General features: G+C 46.9%; 8 protein-coding genes across 8 annotated transcripts; 3 read left to right on the top strand and 5 right to left on the bottom strand.

The window, feature by feature from the left end:
• Positions 1-231: 231 nt before the first annotated feature.
• ACHE_70563A (uncharacterized protein) lies at positions 232-2,015 on the bottom strand (the record flags this gene model as incomplete). The annotated part of the gene is made up of 4 exons (XM_043282910.1): positions 232-1,096; positions 1,150-1,690; positions 1,749-1,856; positions 1,919-2,015. The coding sequence occupies 4 exons, from the start codon at positions 2,013-2,015 to the stop codon at positions 232-234; spliced, it is 1,611 nt and encodes a 536-aa protein (XP_043140242.1).
• Positions 2,016-3,908: 1,893 nt separating this feature from the next.
• Positions 3,909-4,829, top strand: ACHE_70564S (uncharacterized protein; the record flags this gene model as incomplete). Its single annotated transcript, XM_043282911.1, has 1 exon — positions 3,909-4,829. One exon carries the CDS (start codon positions 3,909-3,911, stop codon positions 4,827-4,829), a length of 921 nt encoding a protein of 306 aa, XP_043140243.1.
• A 1,408-nt stretch (positions 4,830-6,237) lies between these two features.
• Positions 6,238-6,636, bottom strand: RPB10 (DNA-directed RNA polymerase core subunit RPB10; the record flags this gene model as incomplete). Its single annotated transcript, XM_043282912.1, has 4 exons — positions 6,238-6,280; positions 6,332-6,418; positions 6,490-6,548; positions 6,601-6,636. 4 exons carry the CDS (start codon positions 6,634-6,636, stop codon positions 6,238-6,240), a joined length of 225 nt encoding a protein of 74 aa, XP_043140244.1.
• Positions 6,637-7,027: 391 nt separating this feature from the next.
• ACHE_70566S (WD repeat protein) lies at positions 7,028-9,894 on the top strand (the record flags this gene model as incomplete). The annotated part of the gene is made up of 3 exons (XM_043282913.1): positions 7,028-7,329; positions 7,385-8,148; positions 8,204-9,894. The coding sequence occupies 3 exons, from the start codon at positions 7,028-7,030 to the stop codon at positions 9,892-9,894; spliced, it is 2,757 nt and encodes a 918-aa protein (XP_043140245.1).
• Positions 9,895-10,151: 257 nt separating this feature from the next.
• ACHE_70567A (Clr5 domain-containing protein) lies at positions 10,152-12,110 on the bottom strand (the record flags this gene model as incomplete). Its single annotated transcript, XM_043282914.1, has 2 exons — positions 10,152-11,826; positions 11,995-12,110. The coding sequence occupies 2 exons, from the start codon at positions 12,108-12,110 to the stop codon at positions 10,152-10,154; spliced, it is 1,791 nt and encodes a 596-aa protein (XP_043140246.1).
• Positions 12,111-12,570: 460 nt separating this feature from the next.
• Positions 12,571-13,662, bottom strand: ACHE_70568A (uncharacterized protein; the record flags this gene model as incomplete). The annotated part of the gene is made up of 1 exon (XM_043282915.1): positions 12,571-13,662. One exon carries the CDS (start codon positions 13,660-13,662, stop codon positions 12,571-12,573), a length of 1,092 nt encoding a protein of 363 aa, XP_043140247.1.
• A 1,868-nt stretch (positions 13,663-15,530) lies between these two features.
• On the top strand, positions 15,531-18,449 carry ACHE_70569S (Het-C domain-containing protein; the record flags this gene model as incomplete). Its single annotated transcript, XM_043282916.1, has 3 exons — positions 15,531-16,035; positions 16,116-17,994; positions 18,050-18,449. 3 exons carry the CDS (start codon positions 15,531-15,533, stop codon positions 18,447-18,449), a joined length of 2,784 nt encoding a protein of 927 aa, XP_043140248.1.
• Positions 18,450-18,587: 138 nt separating this feature from the next.
• On the bottom strand, positions 18,588-20,637 carry DLD1_5 (D-lactate ferricytochrome c oxidoreductase; the record flags this gene model as incomplete). Its single annotated transcript, XM_043282917.1, has 4 exons — positions 18,588-18,680; positions 18,784-18,959; positions 19,018-20,292; positions 20,379-20,637. 4 exons carry the CDS (start codon positions 20,635-20,637, stop codon positions 18,588-18,590), a joined length of 1,803 nt encoding a protein of 600 aa, XP_043140249.1.
• Between the last annotated feature and the right edge of the window lie 528 nt (positions 20,638-21,165).

Here is a 21,165-nt window from a genome sequence, read left to right on the forward strand (position 1 = left end):
GAAAATAGATCAGATGGAACTAGTAAGGATTATAAAGATGACATTAGCTACCTAGTCATACGATAATTTCTAGTAAGACAGAACAAAAAAAAAAATAGCAAGGCTTCTACGTAGGCGTGTTTTATTACGCCAATGGGTATCAGAGACTGAATCCACCCCAAAGGGATTTATTGGATCGATGGATCCCAATAGCAAGACCACAGCAACAAGTAACGTTCAGAAGCAAAACTGTCAAACCTGACTTGACTGAGTGAAAGTAGACTTTTCAGTTTCAACCTGAGTATGCTCCTGTGTCGCACCATCACTACTGGAATCAACATCAGCTGGACCAAAGCCATATTGGATAGCAACACGCTCCACATCCTCATCAGACAAGCTAGGCAAATCTTTGGCGGCTTTCACATAGTTCAAATTCTCCGAGTACCCCTTTGCAAAGATGAGGTCAATTTCCTCCAAGGAGCGCCCAGCAGTCTCTGGGTACAAAAAGTAGATCACTGGTAGGAAGCACGCATTGACACAGGCAAAGAAAAGGTAAGTGCCCCATTTGATGTTGCTGATCATGATTGGAGTAACCATGACAATAAGGAAGTTGAACAGCCAGTTTGTGCAGGTAGAAATCGCGTTGGCCTTGGCCCTTGTCTTGATTGGCGAGATCTCAGCAGGATACAACCACGGAAGAGGTAGCCATGTTGCACCAAAACTGGCAATGTAAGTGAAGAGGCCCACAGCTGCACCTTTCGCCGCAGATGGGGTTCCTGGGCTCAAGCAGGCAAAAGTAACAACCATGGAGGCGCACTGGCCAATGGTACCCCACAAAAAGAGCTTGCGTCTCCCGACTCTCTCTATTAGGAACCAGGACATGGTGGCAAAGATGGAATAGACAATCATATTGACACCTCCAAGGATCATGGACATAAATTCGGATTGTTTCAACGACTGTTTGAATAAGACGGGGAGGTAGTAGATCACAGCGTTACAGCCACCAATCTGTTGGAAAAACTGCGACGAACAACCTAGAAGCATTCTTCGGAAATGCTGGGTCTTTCCACCAGTGAACACGGCAGACAGGGGTGTAGTTTTCCCAGCTTGACCTGAACTGTTATGCCAATTAGCCTCTTCTGGTTCTTAGAATGGGAGATGGTTACGTACGCTCTGATAGAGTCCAGAATGATATTCTTTTGCAGCTGTACCTCGTGGTGGAAGGTTTCCCTGTTCATTAGGGCAGCGATGACCCTTTCACCGTCCTCATAGCGCTCACGGGTGAGAAGCCATCTCGGAGATTCAGGCAAGAAGAACATTCCAAATATGATCAGGAGACCAAAGACAATTTGGAACGCAATAGGGAAACGCCATGTGAGATTATCTGGACCATAAGATGACCCGAAATCAATCCAGTAAGCAATCAAAGTACCAAAGGCAATTGTGGCACCCTCGATACAGATGAGTAGACCTCGATTAGAGGTCCTTGAGCATTCTGCTTGATAAGTAGGAATAGTTGAGGTGTTCATGCCATTGCCGATGCCAGTAATAACTCGACCAACGATGAATTGGGCTAGAGGAACGTGACCTGGATAGGCAGTCACCTGTATGATAACACCAAGAATCATCACAGTGGCACCAAGTATAATGGACCAGCGTCGACCGAGCCAGTCGCCTGCCCCAAGAATGAAGGCAGCTCCCACAAGACATCCTGAGCTAGGTCAGTTGTGGCTGCCTTTTTCATGGTAACAGGACAGCCTGATACTCACCGACTTCATAGATAGCAGTAACAGTTCCTTGCATTGTTGAATCATTATCGGTTGCCGGGAAAACAGTGTTGAAGGGCTTTGCATCAATGATGCTGCTCATGACACCCTCTATCACTTCGGGTCAGCTCACACCTGGGCAGACCGTCAATATCTAGAGCAGAGAAACATACGGTCATAGCCAAACAGCAAGAATCCCATGGTAGCACACGCGGTTACAGTCCGCATTAAGAGATTGCCGGACATGCCAGCGAACTTTGGGATCGACATGATGGCAGCAACACTTTGACGTTTTGGATAAAGGAAACCTCTTGTTCCTCTGAAAAGATAAAACGAGATCTAACTGACGCAAGCAGTGAGAAGGGTGAAGCACCATGGAATGAACAAAGATCGAGACGGAAAAAACGCGAGGTTCCAGTCTCTCCTTATAAACCTATCAGGCAGAACCCGAAACGGGTTGCCTCGAGGTAGGCAGAGATGACTCCAACAATCTTTCATTGAACCAAGGGTCATGCTCATTTCTGCAGAAAGGTTAACTCGGGGATCCCCTATTGATTGGTCATGAAAACGAATTGTATGGGTCAGGTTTGGTAGACCCAACTCGTGATCCTTGTAGGCATCATGCTCAATATCATCATGATGTTAAGAGTAATGATGATGGAACAGTATACATTGCTGTCACTTTGAACTAACCTCTGGCTGATAACTGGCGATGTCTCCAAGTCAACAACAAGGGCTTCTTCCTTTACTCACCGTTTAAAATAAACTTGACCCTAGGATTGTATGATAGCATCAGGGTCAATGTTGGGTTGACATTGTTGATATAGAATTGTACCTGAGTAACGGTGTGGGGCAGGCACTGACTTCCCCGCGGCCTGGTGGGTAGCAGAAGAACAAGAAAAGCTTAACACCCTCTGTAAATATCATCGGACTCACGTCGGATTTCTACTCCATTCGGAGTTCTGTCTGTCTCTCCCTCTTCGTAATTCCTTCGTGTATATGTATGTGTTGCATTCTAGTTAGATAATACCATAGGTGTATTGGGTGCATATGTTTCATGTTCCCACATGCATTTCCCCAGCGATGTTCCGAAGCGGCATTTGACATCCTCCACTAAAACGTGGAGAGAGATCTCGGGATGATTTCCCTGGGGAGATGGAGTTCTCCAACATACTTTGTTCAGTATTACGTTGCTGAATTTTCGTCAATGTGGTGTCAGGTTCGTGATGTAAAATCGAGTATATATCCCTATTTTGGACGGGTCTATACCCAGAACCACATTTGCTGCCTCTCCAAAAACTCATCTGAAGTGAATCCATGCATGCTTATGGCAGACTCTAGCCGCGTGGGGGATGAAGAGAAGAGGGGGAAATACATATTGGCGGAATAGTTAGGGCTCAGTGTTCATAACCCTCACCCCCCTCGATTGTTTATATGCAATAAGAAAATGAGAAACTTGCTGCTTATTGACTCCATATTATTTGATTGTACCATATCAATATGCGTTTGAGATAGCGTAGGTTGTTAGATCTTGTTAATCTGGCCTCAGGTTTTCACCTATTTCCATATGAAACAGAGCAACGACTTTTCTTGCCTTATGATTTTTTTTCAGTCTAGAATGGGCTTATAGGTCCCAGGTCGCCAGGTCAGGGTGGCTGTGACGGCCTGGTCACGTTGGTTGATTATCACGTGAGGTGTGGTTGTTTGCTTTATTGCTTTGTTGATAAATATGGCGTTACCTCCTTTCTTCCTTCCTCATGTTGATTATTCTCGTCGATAGCTACCTAGGTAGAACCCATGAGTTGGACGTTCCATCATCCTAGTAGAGCGCCGTGACATAATAATCAACATCCTCCTTTTATACCTTAGGGAGAGAAATACCAAAGGCTTCTCCCTTCAAGGGATTCGCTGGTGCCGCAGTTCGGGAGCTGGCCAGGCTATAACAGTGTCTCCATTCAAGTTTCCATCCTCAAGTTCATCCTCAAGTCAAGTCAAGCGCTGCTTCAGTTAAGTTTCTAGAGCTCAGGACTGAAACTTCTGTTGTTGGCATATTCAAGTTCAACTTTCAAGAAGTCCAGTGGTTGCGACTATGCTGGCACCCCTTCAAGTTCTCAAGACTTAAGTTTTTCAAGATTCAAGCTCACGATCCCTTTCTTAAAGATCATGGACCCCTTTCAAGAACTCCGAAACGAATTTTCTTCTACGATCCGCGCCCTCCAGAATGAAATCGAATCCGTCAAAAATGAACCCAAACCACTTCAACGACCAAAGCCATGCCTCCCTGATCCCGAGAAATTCAATGGCCAATCTTTGAAGTTTGATACCTGGCTTGCTTCGATGAAGGCTAAGCTTAGGATTGATGCTCCAGCTATTGGTGATGCAGTGGCTCAGTTCTACTATGTCTATCTGAATCTGGAAAGCAAAGTCCAAGCTCTAGTTCTTCCCCAGTTATCTTATGCAGAAGACACCAACACCTGGGATTACAACACCATCCTTGATCAACTATCTCTGGTTTATGACAACCCCAACAAGGTTCAAGAAGCTGAAGATTATCTACTAGTCCTAAAGCAGGATAGTGGTGAATCTGTGGCAGCCTACATCGCCAAGTTTGAGAGGATTCTTTATGAGGCAAAGGGCAAAGATTGGCCTGATGTCACCAAGATTTCAGCGTTCAGGAAAGGCCTCAATCCTACTCTCCGAGGACGTCTCAACCAGCAGTTGAATCTTCCAAAATCATACACTGATTTCCTTCGTGTGGTTCAACAATTGGGAAGTCATTCTTTCAGCTCAAATTCCACCAATGTTTCCCACTCTCAATCACACCAATCTGGCTCTCACACCAAGTCTGATCCTATGGACCTCAGCGTCATCAATATCAACTCCCTGTCAGCAGCGTCCACCTCCCTAGATGAAAGGAACAGACGACGACAACAAGGATCCTGTGTGAGATGTGGCTCCTCTGATCATTGGGTGAAGGATTGTTCCATGAAGGCACACAAGGAATCCAATAAAATATGGAACCAGCAGATGATTGCAAGGTTAGAGGCAAACCGTCTTGATGACCTTAATGATCTCGATGATTGATTTTTGGAGATGTTTGGACATGTTCATGTGTTTTTCTTTTTCAAGTGTCTCATGTATTGTTGCCTTCTCATGTTTTCTTACCTGTGGGTTGACCATGACATTGAGGACAATGCCTATTGAAGCCGGGGGGTAATGTGACGGCCTGGTCACGTTGGTTGATTATCACGTGAGGTGTGGTTGTTTGCTTTATTGCTTTGTTGATAAATATGGCGTTACCTCCTTTCTTCCTTCCTCATGTTGATTATTCTCGTCGATAGCTACCTAGGTAGAACCCATGAGTTGGACGTTCCATCATCCTAGTAGAGCGCCGTGACAGTGGCCAGGCCTCTGGTTTACTAGTGCATTACTGGTATCCACCGGTACTTTGCCTTGTAAAACTGCCGACCAGGTGATAACTATGTAATGTCTAGAATGTAGTGTTTTAATGGATTTCATTGTGGTTTCAGAAGTGGTGAGTTCAGTATGCCAGTGAATTTATCATCAGAGCCTGTGCTGCTTAGTGATTTCCTTTCCTAATAAAATTGATACATCTCATATTTGCCATAGGGCCAGTATCCAGTATACTGTGTACTGTGCATGTGAGGCATGCAAACACAATTGAAATAAGACTTTCAGTGTGAATTTCATTAAAGACTGCTTGTTATTCTCATTCTCTTTACAGCATAGAATAATTTCTTGATAGTATTAATAGAAATGTAAGTGACTATTCTCACATTCTAATATGCCTAGAACAACCATACAGAAGTAAGTGCTATTATTAACATGTACTTGCTAAATATGATGGAGTCACTGTCTTTAGACTGTCAACAAAGACCATCACCAACCCAGCCTTTGTAGAACTGAGCCCTGTGAATAACCAGGGTATTTTTGACAGTCAAGATATCCTTCAATCAGGGTTCCTGTTCAAGAATCACATAATTTTACCTACTGAGGTGAAGTGAGATCATTCCAGAGCTCATATTAAAGGGTTAAAGAAAAACACAAGCATAGTACTCTATTTTTCCCATGATAAATATAAAATGGGTCATAAATGCAACTGGACCCCTCACCCTAACGCCCCAAAAAAAAAAAAAAAAACCAATGTAGCAAACTACGCTTGTATGAATGCTCTGCGGTATTCGAAGCGCTCTGTGTATCCGAAAACATCCAACGCCGAGCCAAGAACGATGTTTTACCCATAAGAACCGTTTTAATGACTTAATACCATGGCACCGAATCATCTTATGCCATCACGGTGCGACAAAGGCAGGGCCGACATATCACCTTGGACGCCTCAGAGACTGAGCGTCGGACAGCCTGTGTTGCCGAGTTTGATCATTATTAAGTTGATTGCTCGGAGATACACTGGGAGAGCTCCTGAGTGTTAGGCATGGTCCTTTTCCATCGTTTTTTCTTTTTGCAACCGAGTTTATATTTGAGCTTTCGCACGATCTCTTTCAGCCGGGTTATACCTGTAGTTTCATTAGTATGATGTCTCCTACACCGGACAAATTCGCACTGACCGAAGTAATTTCTCAATCAAATCAACATGGGTCATTATCATTCGGCGACAGCAATATCGCTTGCAACCCAACTGGTCCATTGCATCACTTCAAAGTCGCCCATCAGAACATCGATCGCGTGGAAAGACAAAAACCGAGCTGAAACATTTGAAGCTTACCCATCTGGAATTCCCTCGTCTAGCAGCTGCAAATAACGCTCCCACAGGTCTCCGACAACCTATTTCAAACGCATGTCAGTTATGAACACAATCCCATGTGTTGACCCCTACCTTTCCGCACGAAAAGCATCGAATCGGGATTATCATTTTCTTTTGGGATTCGTAGTTCTTTGCCCTGAAATCGATGAACGAATTATTAAGAGAAACAAAACAATACCGTGAAATTCGTCCTAATGTCTTGTTGGATTTTGAAGATTCTGCCGCAAATTATTACATATCTCTTGCCCCATGGTAGACTGGCTGTTATTATTGGTTTGCTGTTTTGGGACCCGCTTTTATATACACTAAGCCAAATAAGGACTAGCTTAACGGGTCCGCCGTACAAGGAATAAAAAAAAAGAAAAAGGAAAAAGTGAGAAAGACACCAAAGAGCCATTCTAAACTCTGCGCATATTTTATCAGATTGGCTATGTGTTTTCGATCCTGAGGAAATTGTATTTGATTTAATATTGAGATTTGAATCTCACTTCAATTGACCATGTCCGGCGCAAGTCAATCTAGCCGACTCTCAAAAAGATCGCGAGCCAGCGATGCAGCGCAAAGTCAAGTAGCGCATACAGACGAAAGTCGGACCAAGCGGCGTCGCTTTGCACGAAGAAAGAGTGACAGTGAGAAGGGCTCTGCATTGCCTGTGTCTAAAGGGTTGCAAGAGTTGTCAGTTATCGATGGTAATATGTCTCTCACAAATACCCACGAATCCTCGCGTACGTCTTGGTCATCGTCGCAGCTCGGGGCTGGACAATATACCGATCTAGAGCCGGTTCTTACCCCGGATGAAGAGTGAGTGTTTCCCTGAATTTGATTTCTGAGTCGTTTGCTTAAACATTGTGCATAGGTATTTGTTCCTCGCAGTTGAGACGGCAATCCATATCTACTCCACGGCCACTTCTCATCTTGTTCGCACATTACAAACACAACCCAATCAAAGCATAATTGGATATAAACTCTGCCCTATAAACAAGGACCATATTTATGTGTTTACTTCGACCGGCTCTATCAGCAAATGGGAATGGGTTACTGGCAAGCAGACTCTACATTGGGATACATGCCGCAAGACCAGCTCTATCGATATCATCGAAGCTTCTGGGGAATACACACGTATTCTATTTTATTCCATCTGCGAGCGGAAAAGCGGGAAGAGAGAAATTAGGGTGTTCACGTTCCATGATGGAAAGCCGTCGGAAACAGTCGTACTCGAAACGGATATTCGAATCGGTCGTATAAGGGCTGCGCAACAGGGCCGAGCTGTTCTTGCCTATGGTGGCCAAAATCTTCTTCTCGGAATTGCGGATGGTTCCGGTTTTGACAGCGTGGAAAATGTCCAATATACGTGGAGAGAGGCAATCTTGCCTGTCAACATCACTTGTCTCGATGTCTGCGAAAACACTCGGCAAAACGTCCAAGATGCAAAAGCCAGGAAGGTTTCGGAGCAGCTGGATCTCGCTGTAGGTGAGATGGCCGGGTCGATCTTGATATATCAAGATGTTTTGGGATTTTTTGTCAACAATCAAGATATCCGTGACGGAGGGAAGAGTTTTGCTCCAAGGCGTTTACATTGGCATAGAGGCCCTGTTAATGCGTTGCGTTGGTCGAAAGATGGTAAGCGAGATTGATTTACAGATATAAATTGAAGCTGTGCTGAAATCAACCCCAGGAAACTATGTTGTATCCGGTGGGCACGAATCGGTCATGGTACTATGGCAATTGGACACCGGTAGAAAGCAATTTCTCCCTCACCTCTCTTCTCCGATTTGCAACATCGTCATTTCTCCCACAGGAAATTCATATGCAGTCAAATTAGCGGATAACTCTATAATGGTCTTGTCGGCAAGAGAGTTGCAACCATATGCCACTGTTATAGGCCTGCAGGTGTCCCCGAAGATGGTCAAATCCAGAGGTCAATTTGGCCCAAACGCATCCTCAAGCGTCGCGGCAGCCGTACTGCATCCCCAATACCCCGATCAATTGTTAGTGGCGGTCCCAGCTTCCCGTCAGATGTCTCAAGATGGCCATTATTCGGCTATCTCACCGGTCCTTCAAACCTACAACATTCACACAAACAATCATATTTCTCGGCAAGCCCTTGCACGGACCAACACAACAGTTCTTAAAATCAGTCCAGAGGGTTCAGAAATAACTACACCAGACATCAAATATTTGGATATAGTTCAAGATGGGAAATGGATGGCTACTGTCGACTGCTGGAGCCCGTTCCCTCAAGATACTAAGGCTCTTGGCCTTAGTAACACTGGGGATGGTAGAGCGAACAGCCGTGAGGAGACCTTTTTGAAGTTCTGGAAATGGAATGGTTCGTCAAATTTGTGGGAATTGGTTACTCGCATCGATGGACCCCATTTCTTGGACAATGGCCCAACGCCTATTCTTGGCTTGGCCTCTCGGCCCCGCAGCAATGAATTTGTAACCATTGGGGCAGATGCGGTATTGCGCGTCTGGTGTCCAAATCCGAGACCGCTAAGCGGATTGCAAACAGGACCTGACGCCGCGCAGCAGCTTGAGACTTGGAAATGTCGGAGTATAGTCGATCTTAAAGGAAGCTCTGGCCCGAACAAAACCGACTATCTTAACACAGCCTGTTTGACCTTCTCTGAAGATGGATCGGTGCTTGCGGTGTGCTTACCGTCAACTTCATCCGCAAACCCTGGTCCTGTTCTTCTGCTTGACGCACAAAAGTGTACAATTCGTTACAATAGACCTGGGGCATACTCTGATGATCCATGTGCAGTTCGGTTTTTGGGACGTCATCTTATCGTGGCGTCGAAGCGTGCAGTCTCTGTGTGGGATACGGTTGATGACTTGATTAGGATTCCGGCGTCGCCGGTTGACGGTTTATCCGCTGGGAGATCGCAACCACTTCTAGCAGTCAGCCCAAGGACGCGCACGTTTGCGATCGCCCTGCACGATTTGCAACAAACGAAGAAATCCCGCACCGCACAGTTCCATGTTCAAGTATACGATATCGAGTCATTGTTACCAGTGTTTTCCTTCAGCGTCGGGAAGTGCCCCCTTGTGCTAACTTCTGACCCGCGCTCTGGGGATTATATCATTGTGGATGCCGGAGCCACTGTGCAGCGATTTGGTTGCCCTGATAGGACTCCCCAGACCACAACACGCCCTCGTGAGTTACCTAGCCGTGTTGACTCTGGATTGGTGGATTTATTCGGAAGTCAAACTTCTGCTTTACAAAATACGGCCACGCTTGATACAGAGAGGGCGTCTTCACAGTCTGGAGGGCTGTCTGGTGTTTTTGGTGAAGCACCCTCGTTTGTTCTGCCTCCAGCCAGTGTTCTTTTCAGGAATGTTGTACAGTCTCTATCTGTTAGGTGAGATACTTGCAGGGCCAGGGTGCGTGACCGTGGTCATATTTGGAAACATGATAAAAGAATAGATCTCTGTTCATGTACTTTGAATAGCGTACCAGCCAGCTAAATTTTACATTCCGTGCCCATGCCTCTTCCTCGTTGCTACGATGACAACACGGTTTCTATTTGTTCTTTCCTAATAAATTGCATCGCTGCATTGGTCCCATAAGGACTATACGAGGCCCTTTGAAGTATCGACACCATGCAAGAAATGAAACAAAGTTATATCATGTCTTTTAAGCCAACTGAAAACAATGCCTTTCTCCCATGCACGTGTGTCAGATAAGCGTCAAGCTCAGAATCTTCACTAATAAGAAAGGAAACCTCGTTTCCATTCTCGTCTTTGTCGACACCCTCAATCTTGACGATACTACTGCCGGGATATCGAGCCACGACGAATTGTCGTAATTCAGTAACAGACCTTGATGCCAATTTCTCAACCCATGTTTTCGACGATCCATGTTGACCTTGAGGACTAATACGAAGATAAACTGGTGTATGCAGCACAGTTGATTCCAACATGGGATCCACATATTCAAATGAGTTTTCAGTATCATGCTCACCCGTAGCTGCAAATGATGGGTCATTGGCGGCCTGTAACAGCGAAGGGTCTATCTGCATATCTCCTAGGTCACTTGTGGTTATAGGAGCGCTCGCTAATGCTTGTGAAGCCAGCGTGCTGATGCCATTACTGATGCCGTTACTGATGCCGCCATTGAAAGTATGGTTGACATTACTGTCGTTTGAGGCAGGGCTTTGCGCTCCAGAGTGAGATGCTGATTGCTTCCGTGACGGGTCTCTCTTTGTTTGATCATCGCGGAGCCGCTTCATGACATCGCGACAGAGAACTTCAAGTGCTTTTAACCTTGCAGCATGATTTGGATCTGCTGGACCAGGTGCGAGAATTTGTTGAAGTAGCCGTGAGTTTTGAATCCACCGTTCTTTGAGCTCATTCCAGTGTGCATCGCCAGCCTCCAGTTTGCTAGTGAAATGATCCGCTTTCAATGTTTCGTAAAATGCGTTCCTGATTTGGCGACTCTCTTCTGGGTTGATACCAAGGACATTTTTAGCCTCAGCGATAGTCATCCGCCTCTCCAGAGTTCTCATCCGCTTGGTGACATCCGTACACACAACATCGAGAGCAAGAGCCTTCGCATCGAGCTGGTCAGCCCAGAAGACTTGCTGAAGGTGTGGTGATTCGCGTATTAGTCTGTCCTTTGCCTCTTGCCATCTTTCAGGTCCAGCGACAGTCTTTTTGATGAACCCGGCTTGCTCACAAATTTCTTGAAATTGATCTCTAACTTGACGGTACATGGCATTGTCTAGGTTGAGATATTTCTTACTCTCATCGATCGTGGTTTCGGATGGAAAGCGCGGAGGTCCTGGTGGATCAGCCGGCAGTCCGGCCCATCCCCGAGTACGACGGCGACGCTTCCGGGTAGCCCAACGCTCTGCACTTTCTGCTTTCAGGCGATCCAATCGCTCCTTGCGCTTCGCTAGGACCTCGGGAGAAAGACCAGGCGACGGTGAACGTTGGAGCGCTACTTCAGATGGAAGGGTCCCTGTATCATCAAATGGCCCTTCAGTTTTGTATACTTCCTGCTGTAGGGCAAGCAAGCCCTCATCCTCAGGCTGCTGCACCGGGGTTTGCATATTGGATTGTGACTTCATGCCATTGGGAACACGCAATAGCCACCGATTTTTGGCACGCACTCGCATAAGCTCTCTTTCTTTTATCTCAAACCCTTCATCATTCAATATCCGTAGCATGTCTCGTTGACCCGTGTTTCGCTCCCAGAGCTGCTTGACACGCGCAACGAGCTCTGCATTTTTGTGCGCCGGATTTTGTTTCGATGGAAAGCCCCATCTTCTGAACTGGGTCTGAAAAGCGCGTTTACTGTATAGGAGGGGAAAATGTTAGTGATGATGCAAATACCTTTAATACTAGGAAAGGAGAAGGAAAGAAGAAGGCAAAAAAAAAAAAAAGAAATTATAGGAAGTAGAAAAGAGAAGATGATGGAGAAAGTCATTTAAATTTTAAGAGGCAAGCACGTGGTGTTCTTACCTAGGGGCGAACTGATAGGCTGTTTTCATGTAATCCATAATCTCCTCCAGCGCCTTTTTATCTTTGATATACATCTGATAACAGATTTCCCTCTTTCCATCCCAATCGTAGACCATGGTGGGCGAACTGAGGTCACGGAGGCGCTATGCGCCTCCAGATTGGAGGTTGTGTCCTCGAAGATCGTACCCAGCGACCCTGAAAGACAGTGGAAATCTGTGGAGCGGCAGAAGATACGTTAGGCGTTTATTGTCGCTCTTGTACACCGTAGTTCGACTCTCAGTTGTGCTGTCCGGAACGCCGTAGTAGTCGCGTGGAAGGAAAGAAGTCTGGCGGAGCAGAGGTCCCAGTTGTGCATTTTTGGCTCACCGCATCACGTGACCCATCCTTGACTTGATATAATCATTCGAAGGACATTTGAATCTCCATACATCATGTATCATAAGATACTTGTTGTAGTACTGCTGAACATATTATACACGGGAGAAGAGGCTCAGCAAGGAAAAGAAGGGTACTAGTATTTCGCACGCTAAGCTCAGCTATTTTGGAACATAAATATGACATAGGGACAACAGTTATTTATTGCATTTTTCTTATTTTTCTTCGCAATTTAAAGACTCTGGTTCGTAGCCAGACTATGAAAATCATCCAAGTGTTTTTGGATCGAGATTTCCATGATATCGAGGTTGACTGCTGCTGGGAAGCGGTGGTAGCATGAGGCGTTTCCGCCGGGTCAGTCTTTTCCTCAGGCGTTGACGAATGCATCTCATCATCTCTCATCGATGTTCGCCAGTACTGCTTTTCCCTGCGGCGCGTCTGTTTTTCTTCTTCTTTCATCTGTTGTTGTTCAAGTTTGCGATTTTTGGCTTCTTGCTTCTCCTCGAAAGCTTGACGCGCCGCCTGGATTGTAGCTGCCCGAGATACGGGGTCAACACTGGTCCGAGTCTTGGATCGGAACACAAAATCCAGTGATGACCTGGATATCGGAGAAGGGGTATCAAGGGCACTACCATTATCTCTTGCATATCCAAATGATGATCGACCTGTGACGTTCGTCTGCGAGATTGTAGGCAACGGTGTAGATGAACCGTCATGGATTTGCAGCGACAGTCGCGGTGCCTGAGCACGCACGAAGGGTTGAAAAGTGTCGGAGCTTGATCGGGCTAGAGACTCTCCGTCAAAAGAGTTCTTGCCCTCGGAGCAATGGCTTTCAACGAGCGATGTTTGATAAGACTGGCCCACAGGTGCATAAGTGCGAGGCGCGTGACGCGAGGAATCAATGTACTTGGAGGTTGGCTTTCTCGTACTTGGGTTGCAGGCCGTGATTTGATTGGTTGTACTTGGAAGTCGACTATGAGGGTTAAATTCGCCGGACCCGGTAAATGGATCACACTGATTTCGCCTCTCAGTAGTCGTGTGGATTCCTAGACTATCACGATCGCCCGCGGATCGTGAAGAGTTGATTAGAGTCATTGAGGGCGCATCGTCCAGAGAGGTCTTCTTGGGTAGTGGCCTAGTATATATTCTTGGCTTCGAGGTCCCTTTAAACCTCTGTGACCCATGGTTACAATTATCGAAAGAAGTGTTCAGAGTGGACTCATCCGTTAGCCGCCGCGACCATAAAGGTCGTTTGCCAGGCATTTGATCCGAGATGACAGCCCCGGAAGACATCGAAAATCTTCCTCCCTTTGACGGGAAGCGAGGTATCAGATATACTCGAAAATAAAGGAGCTTCACAAGAGTTGTCAGACCTGATATAAGGTTGAACTAGCAGTGGCGCATCATTTCGTGATCCGTTCCAAGGCGTTTCAATATCGGAAATTCAGACGCGTGGGACGGGAACTGATTCCGGAGAGAACGGGGGCTCCCACGGATTCAGAACTTTAGGTTTTGAGATCGGTGATGGTTGATTCGGTGAGTCTCAAGGCGCAGTGAGATGCGTTGAAAGACGTTTGAGGAGCCCTGCTCGTGGTAGTCCTCTCTTCTCGCGCTCCTCTCTCTCTCTCTCTAGATCACTCAAGCCGGTGCGAGATATTTCAGCAATTATGCTGGGCAACTCATCGTCATCGAAGATAGCGAATCACCACGATGTGAGCGGGATCACAACCCGAAGTACTCCGTAAACAATGTAGTATGGACGACCGATGATATCTTGTCCTTGATTCAAAGCGCTCTTGCAGACTCGATGATTCTTGGGCAATGAAGATAAATACTATTTAGAATGGTAAATAAGATAACTGCTTAGCTTTTAATGCGGAAATGTCAACCAGTTAAGATAAAGATGAAGGGGGTATTAAAACTGGGAAACTGAAGTATGAATATGAGATGAATTGATGATCTGAACAGGCATTTCTAGGGAATTCTTTCGCTGAAAAAGAAATAGCGAAGACCAGTTAAATGAAGGAGGACGACTAGTCGAGCAGCCACAGCCAGTAGTGCAGCGCGTAATCAGTACAGAATGGTGGTTGCGGTGGTGAGAGTCGCAATACTACTGCAGAAGACGGCGGTGAGGTTGCGAGGGTGTATCACCGTGTGGTTGGGCGGAGGCCGCCGGATGCGGAGGGGCAGCACTCCGTACGTACGTACATATGGCTAGTGGTAATGCATTACCCGTACTCTGATTTTCTCTACATTCCCAGTTCTTGATAATGTTCATTGTTATGCTAGTATTGTTTGTATTATTTATCTACTTATATCTGTAGGTATTGCCAATAAACGTTAATGTACGTACATATAGAATATAATTCCTAGTAGGTAGAGATTAATTTTTCTTATCACTGAAATACAAAATACAAGTGGTCTGTATTATTACCTAGTATGCCCGGGCCACGGAGTAACCCATGCCCGTACCGAGCTGACCGAATGTTCTTCAACAGACCCTACGTACTTTATCGTACTTTATTATATGTATCGCCCTGTGTCAGCTGCGGCTTATCTCCAGCCCATCCGAGGTAATATATAATATTGTACATACTACATAAGGTACCTCCATATGGAGTATCAAATACTTGTACGGAGTATTACTCCCATGCTACAGAGTACTCCGTATAGAATTCTGGAATCAACCATGAATTTCGCAGACGCGGCAGACCAAAGCGCCAAGAACACCGGCGCCATCGTCTAAAGGACGCCAAGACCCACCAATCGCGACGCCAAGAACATATCTTCTCCACCTTATACGGAAAAAGTAAGAGTACAGAGTAGGAGTACGGACTACACAAACAAAACACCAAGAGTATGTACGCCATATGGAGTAACCTCTGTTACAGAGTACACGCTAAGAATGTACAGTATCGTCATGGGATCCCTCCATGGCGGGGTCGTCAGATCCCCCTCCTCTATTCAACATCTTTGTTTCTTTTTCTCCTTTCCACTTCTCTTCGCAATACTACAAGTGATACTCGGGATTTTGTTTCGATCATTTTACCATATCGTTAGTGTATAAGATTCGGCTTCAAGAGCCTTTTCCATTCATCGGGAGACTGGGCTTTATCTTCTCGTTTATATACATTTCCTGTCCCAAAAAGGTTTTTGGAACCATGGGAACATCGTTCCAAAGCCTTTGCCTCACTCTTGTCTTGGTCTTGGCCATCGCTGGACAGGCGCATGCATTCGGAGCTGGCAATATCGCATCGTTGTCTCGCATTGAGGGCCAGAATTGGCGTCATGGCGATATCGAAGACGCTCTTCTAACCCTATTCTTGGCCCGTATCGCTGGTGGCAAAAAGTTCACCAAGCTCGATGTGCAGCGTGTCTATTTCGGAAACTGGCTTCGCGACTATAGTCAAGCTGTTGATATTGGCACTTTGAAATATGTTAGCGCCGAGGCTATTCGCATCCTCATCTGGGTGCTGGGATTCATGACGTTTGGTTATGGTACCAACGAATTCGAAGTGACGACTGAGCGACTCGGATGCTATCAGCCCACAGAGCACATCGATAACCCTCTCGGTTATGGTGAAGGCCTCGACGCTCGGGACTATGATCGTCGATTGAGAGGCCCCGTTGATGAGGAACGGGAGCTAGCGATTGACCCGAGAACGGGTATGTGACTTGAACTGACTTGAACTGCCAGTATGCTTTTCCCTTCATGTAAAGTTTGCTAACCCATGATTCCCATACAGGGCTCAAAAGCTACATAGCCTCTGAGGATATGGACCTCGCCACGTCGGCTTGCTTGGTACGTCGAGTATTCCGCCGCTCTATCGAATTGGGCCGCCGATACGCAAGGTCGAATAACCAAGACGATCTCCACGAAGCCCTTCGACTGCTCGGTACAGGCTTGCACTGTCTGGAAGATTATGCCGCGCACTCTAATTACACGGAGCTCAGCTTGATCGAACTGGGCGAAACTGACGTTTTCCCTCATGTTGGCCGTAACGTTATGTTAGATATTGAGGGCGCACGGGATCCCGTTTACCCAATCGTCACCGGCACCTTTGGTGGCGTTGACTTTTTCCACTCGGTGCTTGGTGAGGTATCTGACAAGGTCACCCAGTCGGAACTCCAGACCTTGGAGGGTGTTATCTCCGATTCCCAGAGCGAAACGCCCTCCCAGAGTCTTCTAAAGGATCTCCTTACTAAAATTCCCGATGGATTACTTGAAGACAAGGACAGCGATGCAGAGAAAGTGGATGGATTTAAAGCCAAAGCAGATGATGCTAAGCAGCACAATGAACATATCAGTCCCCGCGAGCCTGAGGAATGGACCCAGTTTCTAACCGATGTGCAACGGCAAATCTATCCGGTGTTAGAGTGGCACGATGAATTGATCAAGGCAATCAACAAAGCCATCGAGAGCATCCCTGTTCTACCCGACCTAATTGAACAGGTCCAAGATCAGATGAACATTTTTGTTTTCTCTATTCTTGCCCCCTATGTGCTTCCGATCATCAAACAGATCAAAACCGAGCTTCAAACAGGCTCCTCTGAAGTTATTCAAAGCAGCAGAGAGCAGCAGCATATTGTGTTCAATGACGATGATTCGTCTAACCCCACACATTCGATGCTTTCAAAGGATCATTTCTCGAATGTTCTCAACGAGCCAGCCGGTCGTATAGCCTCCCAGGTCGTTAAGTGGACTGTCCCGCAACTAATGGAATGCTGGGACGACGAAGACATCGATATAAGGCAAACTTTGGATAGGATCGTAACAGGAGTCTTCCACCATCCCGCACAGCGTGAGTATGGAAGAGATGGTGCAGCGGATATCCGTGCTATCATGTTTGGGACTGTGGAAGAATGGTGGAACGAAAAGAGTGACCGCGAGCGAGACTCACTTCGTGAGCAACTGTCTCGCGATGGGGTCTTCGAGGGCAGGAACCATAAGGAGGGCGTCCACGACTCCGGCCATGGATGTGGGAAGCCGTTATCCTTGCCCAAGCACCGTGGTGGCTCTGGTGGTAATGGCAGCTCTGGTGGAAACCATTCACCTGCCAGCGGTATTGGCAAGGTTGCTGCTGATGCTGCTGGAGGCGGCGCCATTGGAGGTTTGGTCGGCGGACTTGTGGGCGGCATCGGTTCAATAATCTTGAACAATGATTTCAAGGAAGATGGGGGCTCCAAAACTGATAGACACGAGCATAGCTCGTCTGCCCATGGGCATTCCGAGAGACACCACCATCATAAGGAACATCGACGTCACGAATCTCGAGGAGATTACCGGTCCGAGATCCGCCCGTCACACGCAAGTAGGCATGAATATGGACATGAGCAGAATTTACCCTCAAGGAGAGATGATTACCATGGTTACAGCCAAGAGTCTCGGGACGATTGTCCATCGGCTGACAGTCGGAGACGGGAAGAATACCGTGAGCACCGATCCCGGTTTGGGGAAGACGATGGTGCAAATCGATATTCACGTTCAGAAACGGAGACATACAAGACCCAACATGGAAGGCACAGTGGATACTCTGAATTGCACAACGAGTCCAGTAACAGCCGCCCGTCTTACGGTTATGGTCATGAGGGAAGTGATTATGGAGGATATGAAAGGCGTGAACCGTGAGTAGTTACTCCTTGATACACCAATTGGAAGAGTTGCTAACAGATACTGTAGGGAATATTCTTCTGGTTATGGTGGCCATAAGAGCCATGATAGCTATGGCTCCCACGGCGGTTATGGCGTTGGATTCCAGGACAGCCAGGCGGAGTATAGTGGGCGACACCAGCGCCATGATAACGAGCAATCCTATGGATATGGCAGCAGTAGTGAACGACATCAAGAATATGGACACGGACACGACGGTGGACATCACCATGGATATGAGCAGAGTTACAACAGTGAACGAGACTATGACGGCGTTGAGCGACGCCATGGATATGGGCAAGCATATGATGATGGCCGACACTATGGATACGAACAACGCTATGGTAGTAGTGAGCGCCCCCATGGGTATGGACACGGCTACGGTGATGGATATGGAGGACGGGGCTATGGTGGAGGTTATGGGTATTGACGGCGCTATGGCGACAGGAACTCCCTTGACCAATTCCAGTCGAGCTGGATAAACCATCTATAACACGAATGGCTCGAAGCCGACTTCACCGTACCGTTTGAGTAAGTAGTTTGTACATTTAACGTATAGAAACATAAATCACCATTGTTTTACTTCTCCCGGGAACGGTTGTTCGACCCGAACAACTTTATCGCAATTCAGTAAGCGGAGGGGATCAAAAGCCAATTTCAACTGTAGTTGCATGTCTAGCGTTAGCACACGAACTCCACTGACACTAAGAGTCACAATGATACATGGGACGGATGGTGTATAAAGGATTATTCAATGTACTTACTCGTCGCATTGCATCCACTGTAGACTTGCCGACTTCGTGCTCAAGGTAGTCTCGTTTAATGAGACCAACCCCATGTTCCCCAGTCACGGTTCCTTCCAACTCCACGGCACGTTTTACCATGCGATGGACAACCGCCTCTGCTGTTCTCCGTTCATTATCGTTGAAGAGAATAATGGCTGTTGCATGATCAGCTTCGGATATTCGTTTTATGCAGCTGGACATGAATAGGCTTACCATGAAAGTTGCCGTCCCCAACATGCCCGCAGATTCCTGCTAATAACCCGCTCTCGGTCATGTCCTTCTTAGTTGCTTCGATAATGTTGGGCAATTGACTCATCGGAACGGCCACGTCTGTTGTCCAGACATGGTCCTCGGGTCCTCTTCGCATCGCCATTACACTCCAAAGGGCCTCCTTCCGTGCGCTCCAAAGCTCCTGCATTTCATCGTCACCCCGGGCAAATTCGAATGATCGACCCGAAGTGCCAGACACAATCTTTTGGACCAAACTGATTTGCTCCTTGATCCCAGCAGGCGTCCCGGTAAATTTGAAAAACAGAGTAGGCGCTTCCTTCCATTGCCGGCTCGTTGCCTGGCTGGCATTGATATATTTCATTTGCATATCATCTAGGATTTCAAGACCTGCAACCTGGATACCCTCCTCAACCACACGCGTCACACACTCTGCCGCATTGTGAATAGATGGGAAGCTTGCAACAGCGACATTTTGACTCTTGGGTTTGACTGCGAGTTTCAGAGTGGCCTCGGTGACAAGTCCCAGGGTACCCTCGCTTCCAATAAAGAGTCTGGTAAGATCATAGCCTGCACTCGACTTTCGTGGCCGTTGTTTGGTCTTGATGACTGTGCCGTCTGCGAGTACGACTGTCAACGAAAGAACCCACTCTCGCATCGTGCCGTATCGGTAGGCATTAGTTCCCGAACATCCTGTTCCAACCATGCCTCCGATTAAAGCCCCCGGGCCCGGATCCGGTGGGAAGAAAAGACCATCTTTGGCAAGCTCTTCATTCAATGCCTCCCACCCAATCGCCGGCTGGACTACAACATCAAGATCTCGCTTGTGAAAATCCAGGATCTGATCCATACGGCGGAAATCGATACATACCCCTCCCCGTGTGGGAGCGAAATGACCCTCCAGGCTGGTACCACCAGAATAAGGTGTCACCGGAATAACTCTCTGATGGCAGACCTTCATTATCCGCGAAATCTCCTCGGTGGTCGAAGGATAAAGGATTAAGAAAGGTTTCTCTTCGTCTTTTCTGGAATAGGATGACCAATCCGATCCGGAATGAGCCTCCAAGTCTCCAGCAGCAGTAGATACATTTTCTTGCCCCAGAATTTCAACGAAATCAGCCCAAGCGGCCTGGAGATTCGACTGGGAAATGTTATGTTGAGGAGCTTCTACGTCCGAAAGAAGCGTCGTAGATGAAGTTGGAAGGCTCGCGGGCTTGACGGATCCGAGAAAGTAGGCACCGGTGGTAAAGAATACCAATGCTACAGCAACAATCATTAGAATTGAATCATGCGCTTTTAGGAGAAAGGTCTCTACTAATGGGCCAAGTGCGGAGGAATTTGCATACCGAACATCATTGCCGCATAGCGGCCACCAGGGGATTGGGTTTGATACTGAGCGAAGCGTTCCTGTTCAGCTCGCTCTCGCTTTAATCGTTGTTGCGTGCTCTCATAAAGCTGGTTTTTAAACGAATGGCTTTTGGCATCGGCTTCACGGCGGACGGAGGCTCCAAACAGCCGTTGTTGGTTTGCAAACTGAATTTGAGTGGGCCGAGGCCTAGCGGCACGCAATACGACTCTCAGTGGAAGAGCACTAGGTCGGACCATAGCGGAGGGCAGGGGATGACCAGATCTTCAGTGCGATGCGTCAAAAACATGAGAATATCACCTGAAGAACTTCCCGGCCGATCCAAATGCGGAGATGACTATAACTACCCGAAAAGAGGTTAGTGCGCCAGTGGTCTTGGCACAAGTTGTGGAAGTACTTCACTTCAATCAACTTCATTTCTTCTCTCAAGATGTCATATAGAAAGAATGGCGCTAGGAATGCATGATTCAAAAGGAACTAGTTCTGTTAATGGTCTGGAAATTCATGATGTACGCCGACGGCGACTTGACTGGCTTACTGACTGAAGTATTACAAGCTCAATCCACTTTGAACGTCTGGCATTTAAAACATTAACGGCATTTCTATTGGCATTGGATGGCAAAGACATCGGAGCACTTTTGAGTATGATCCGGACTCGTAAAAATCATGACATCGCAGTGACACCATCCCATCGTACTCACAATGATCTGCTTTTGCCTTCTTGCTCTCAATTCATTATTATTTTCCTTTTGTCTTTGCAATTTCAA

This window comes from Aspergillus chevalieri, chromosome 7 (genome assembly GCF_016861735.1).
Source record: "Aspergillus chevalieri M1 DNA, chromosome 7, nearly complete sequence".
NCBI classification, from domain to species: domain Eukaryota; kingdom Fungi; phylum Ascomycota; class Eurotiomycetes; order Eurotiales; family Aspergillaceae; genus Aspergillus; species Aspergillus chevalieri.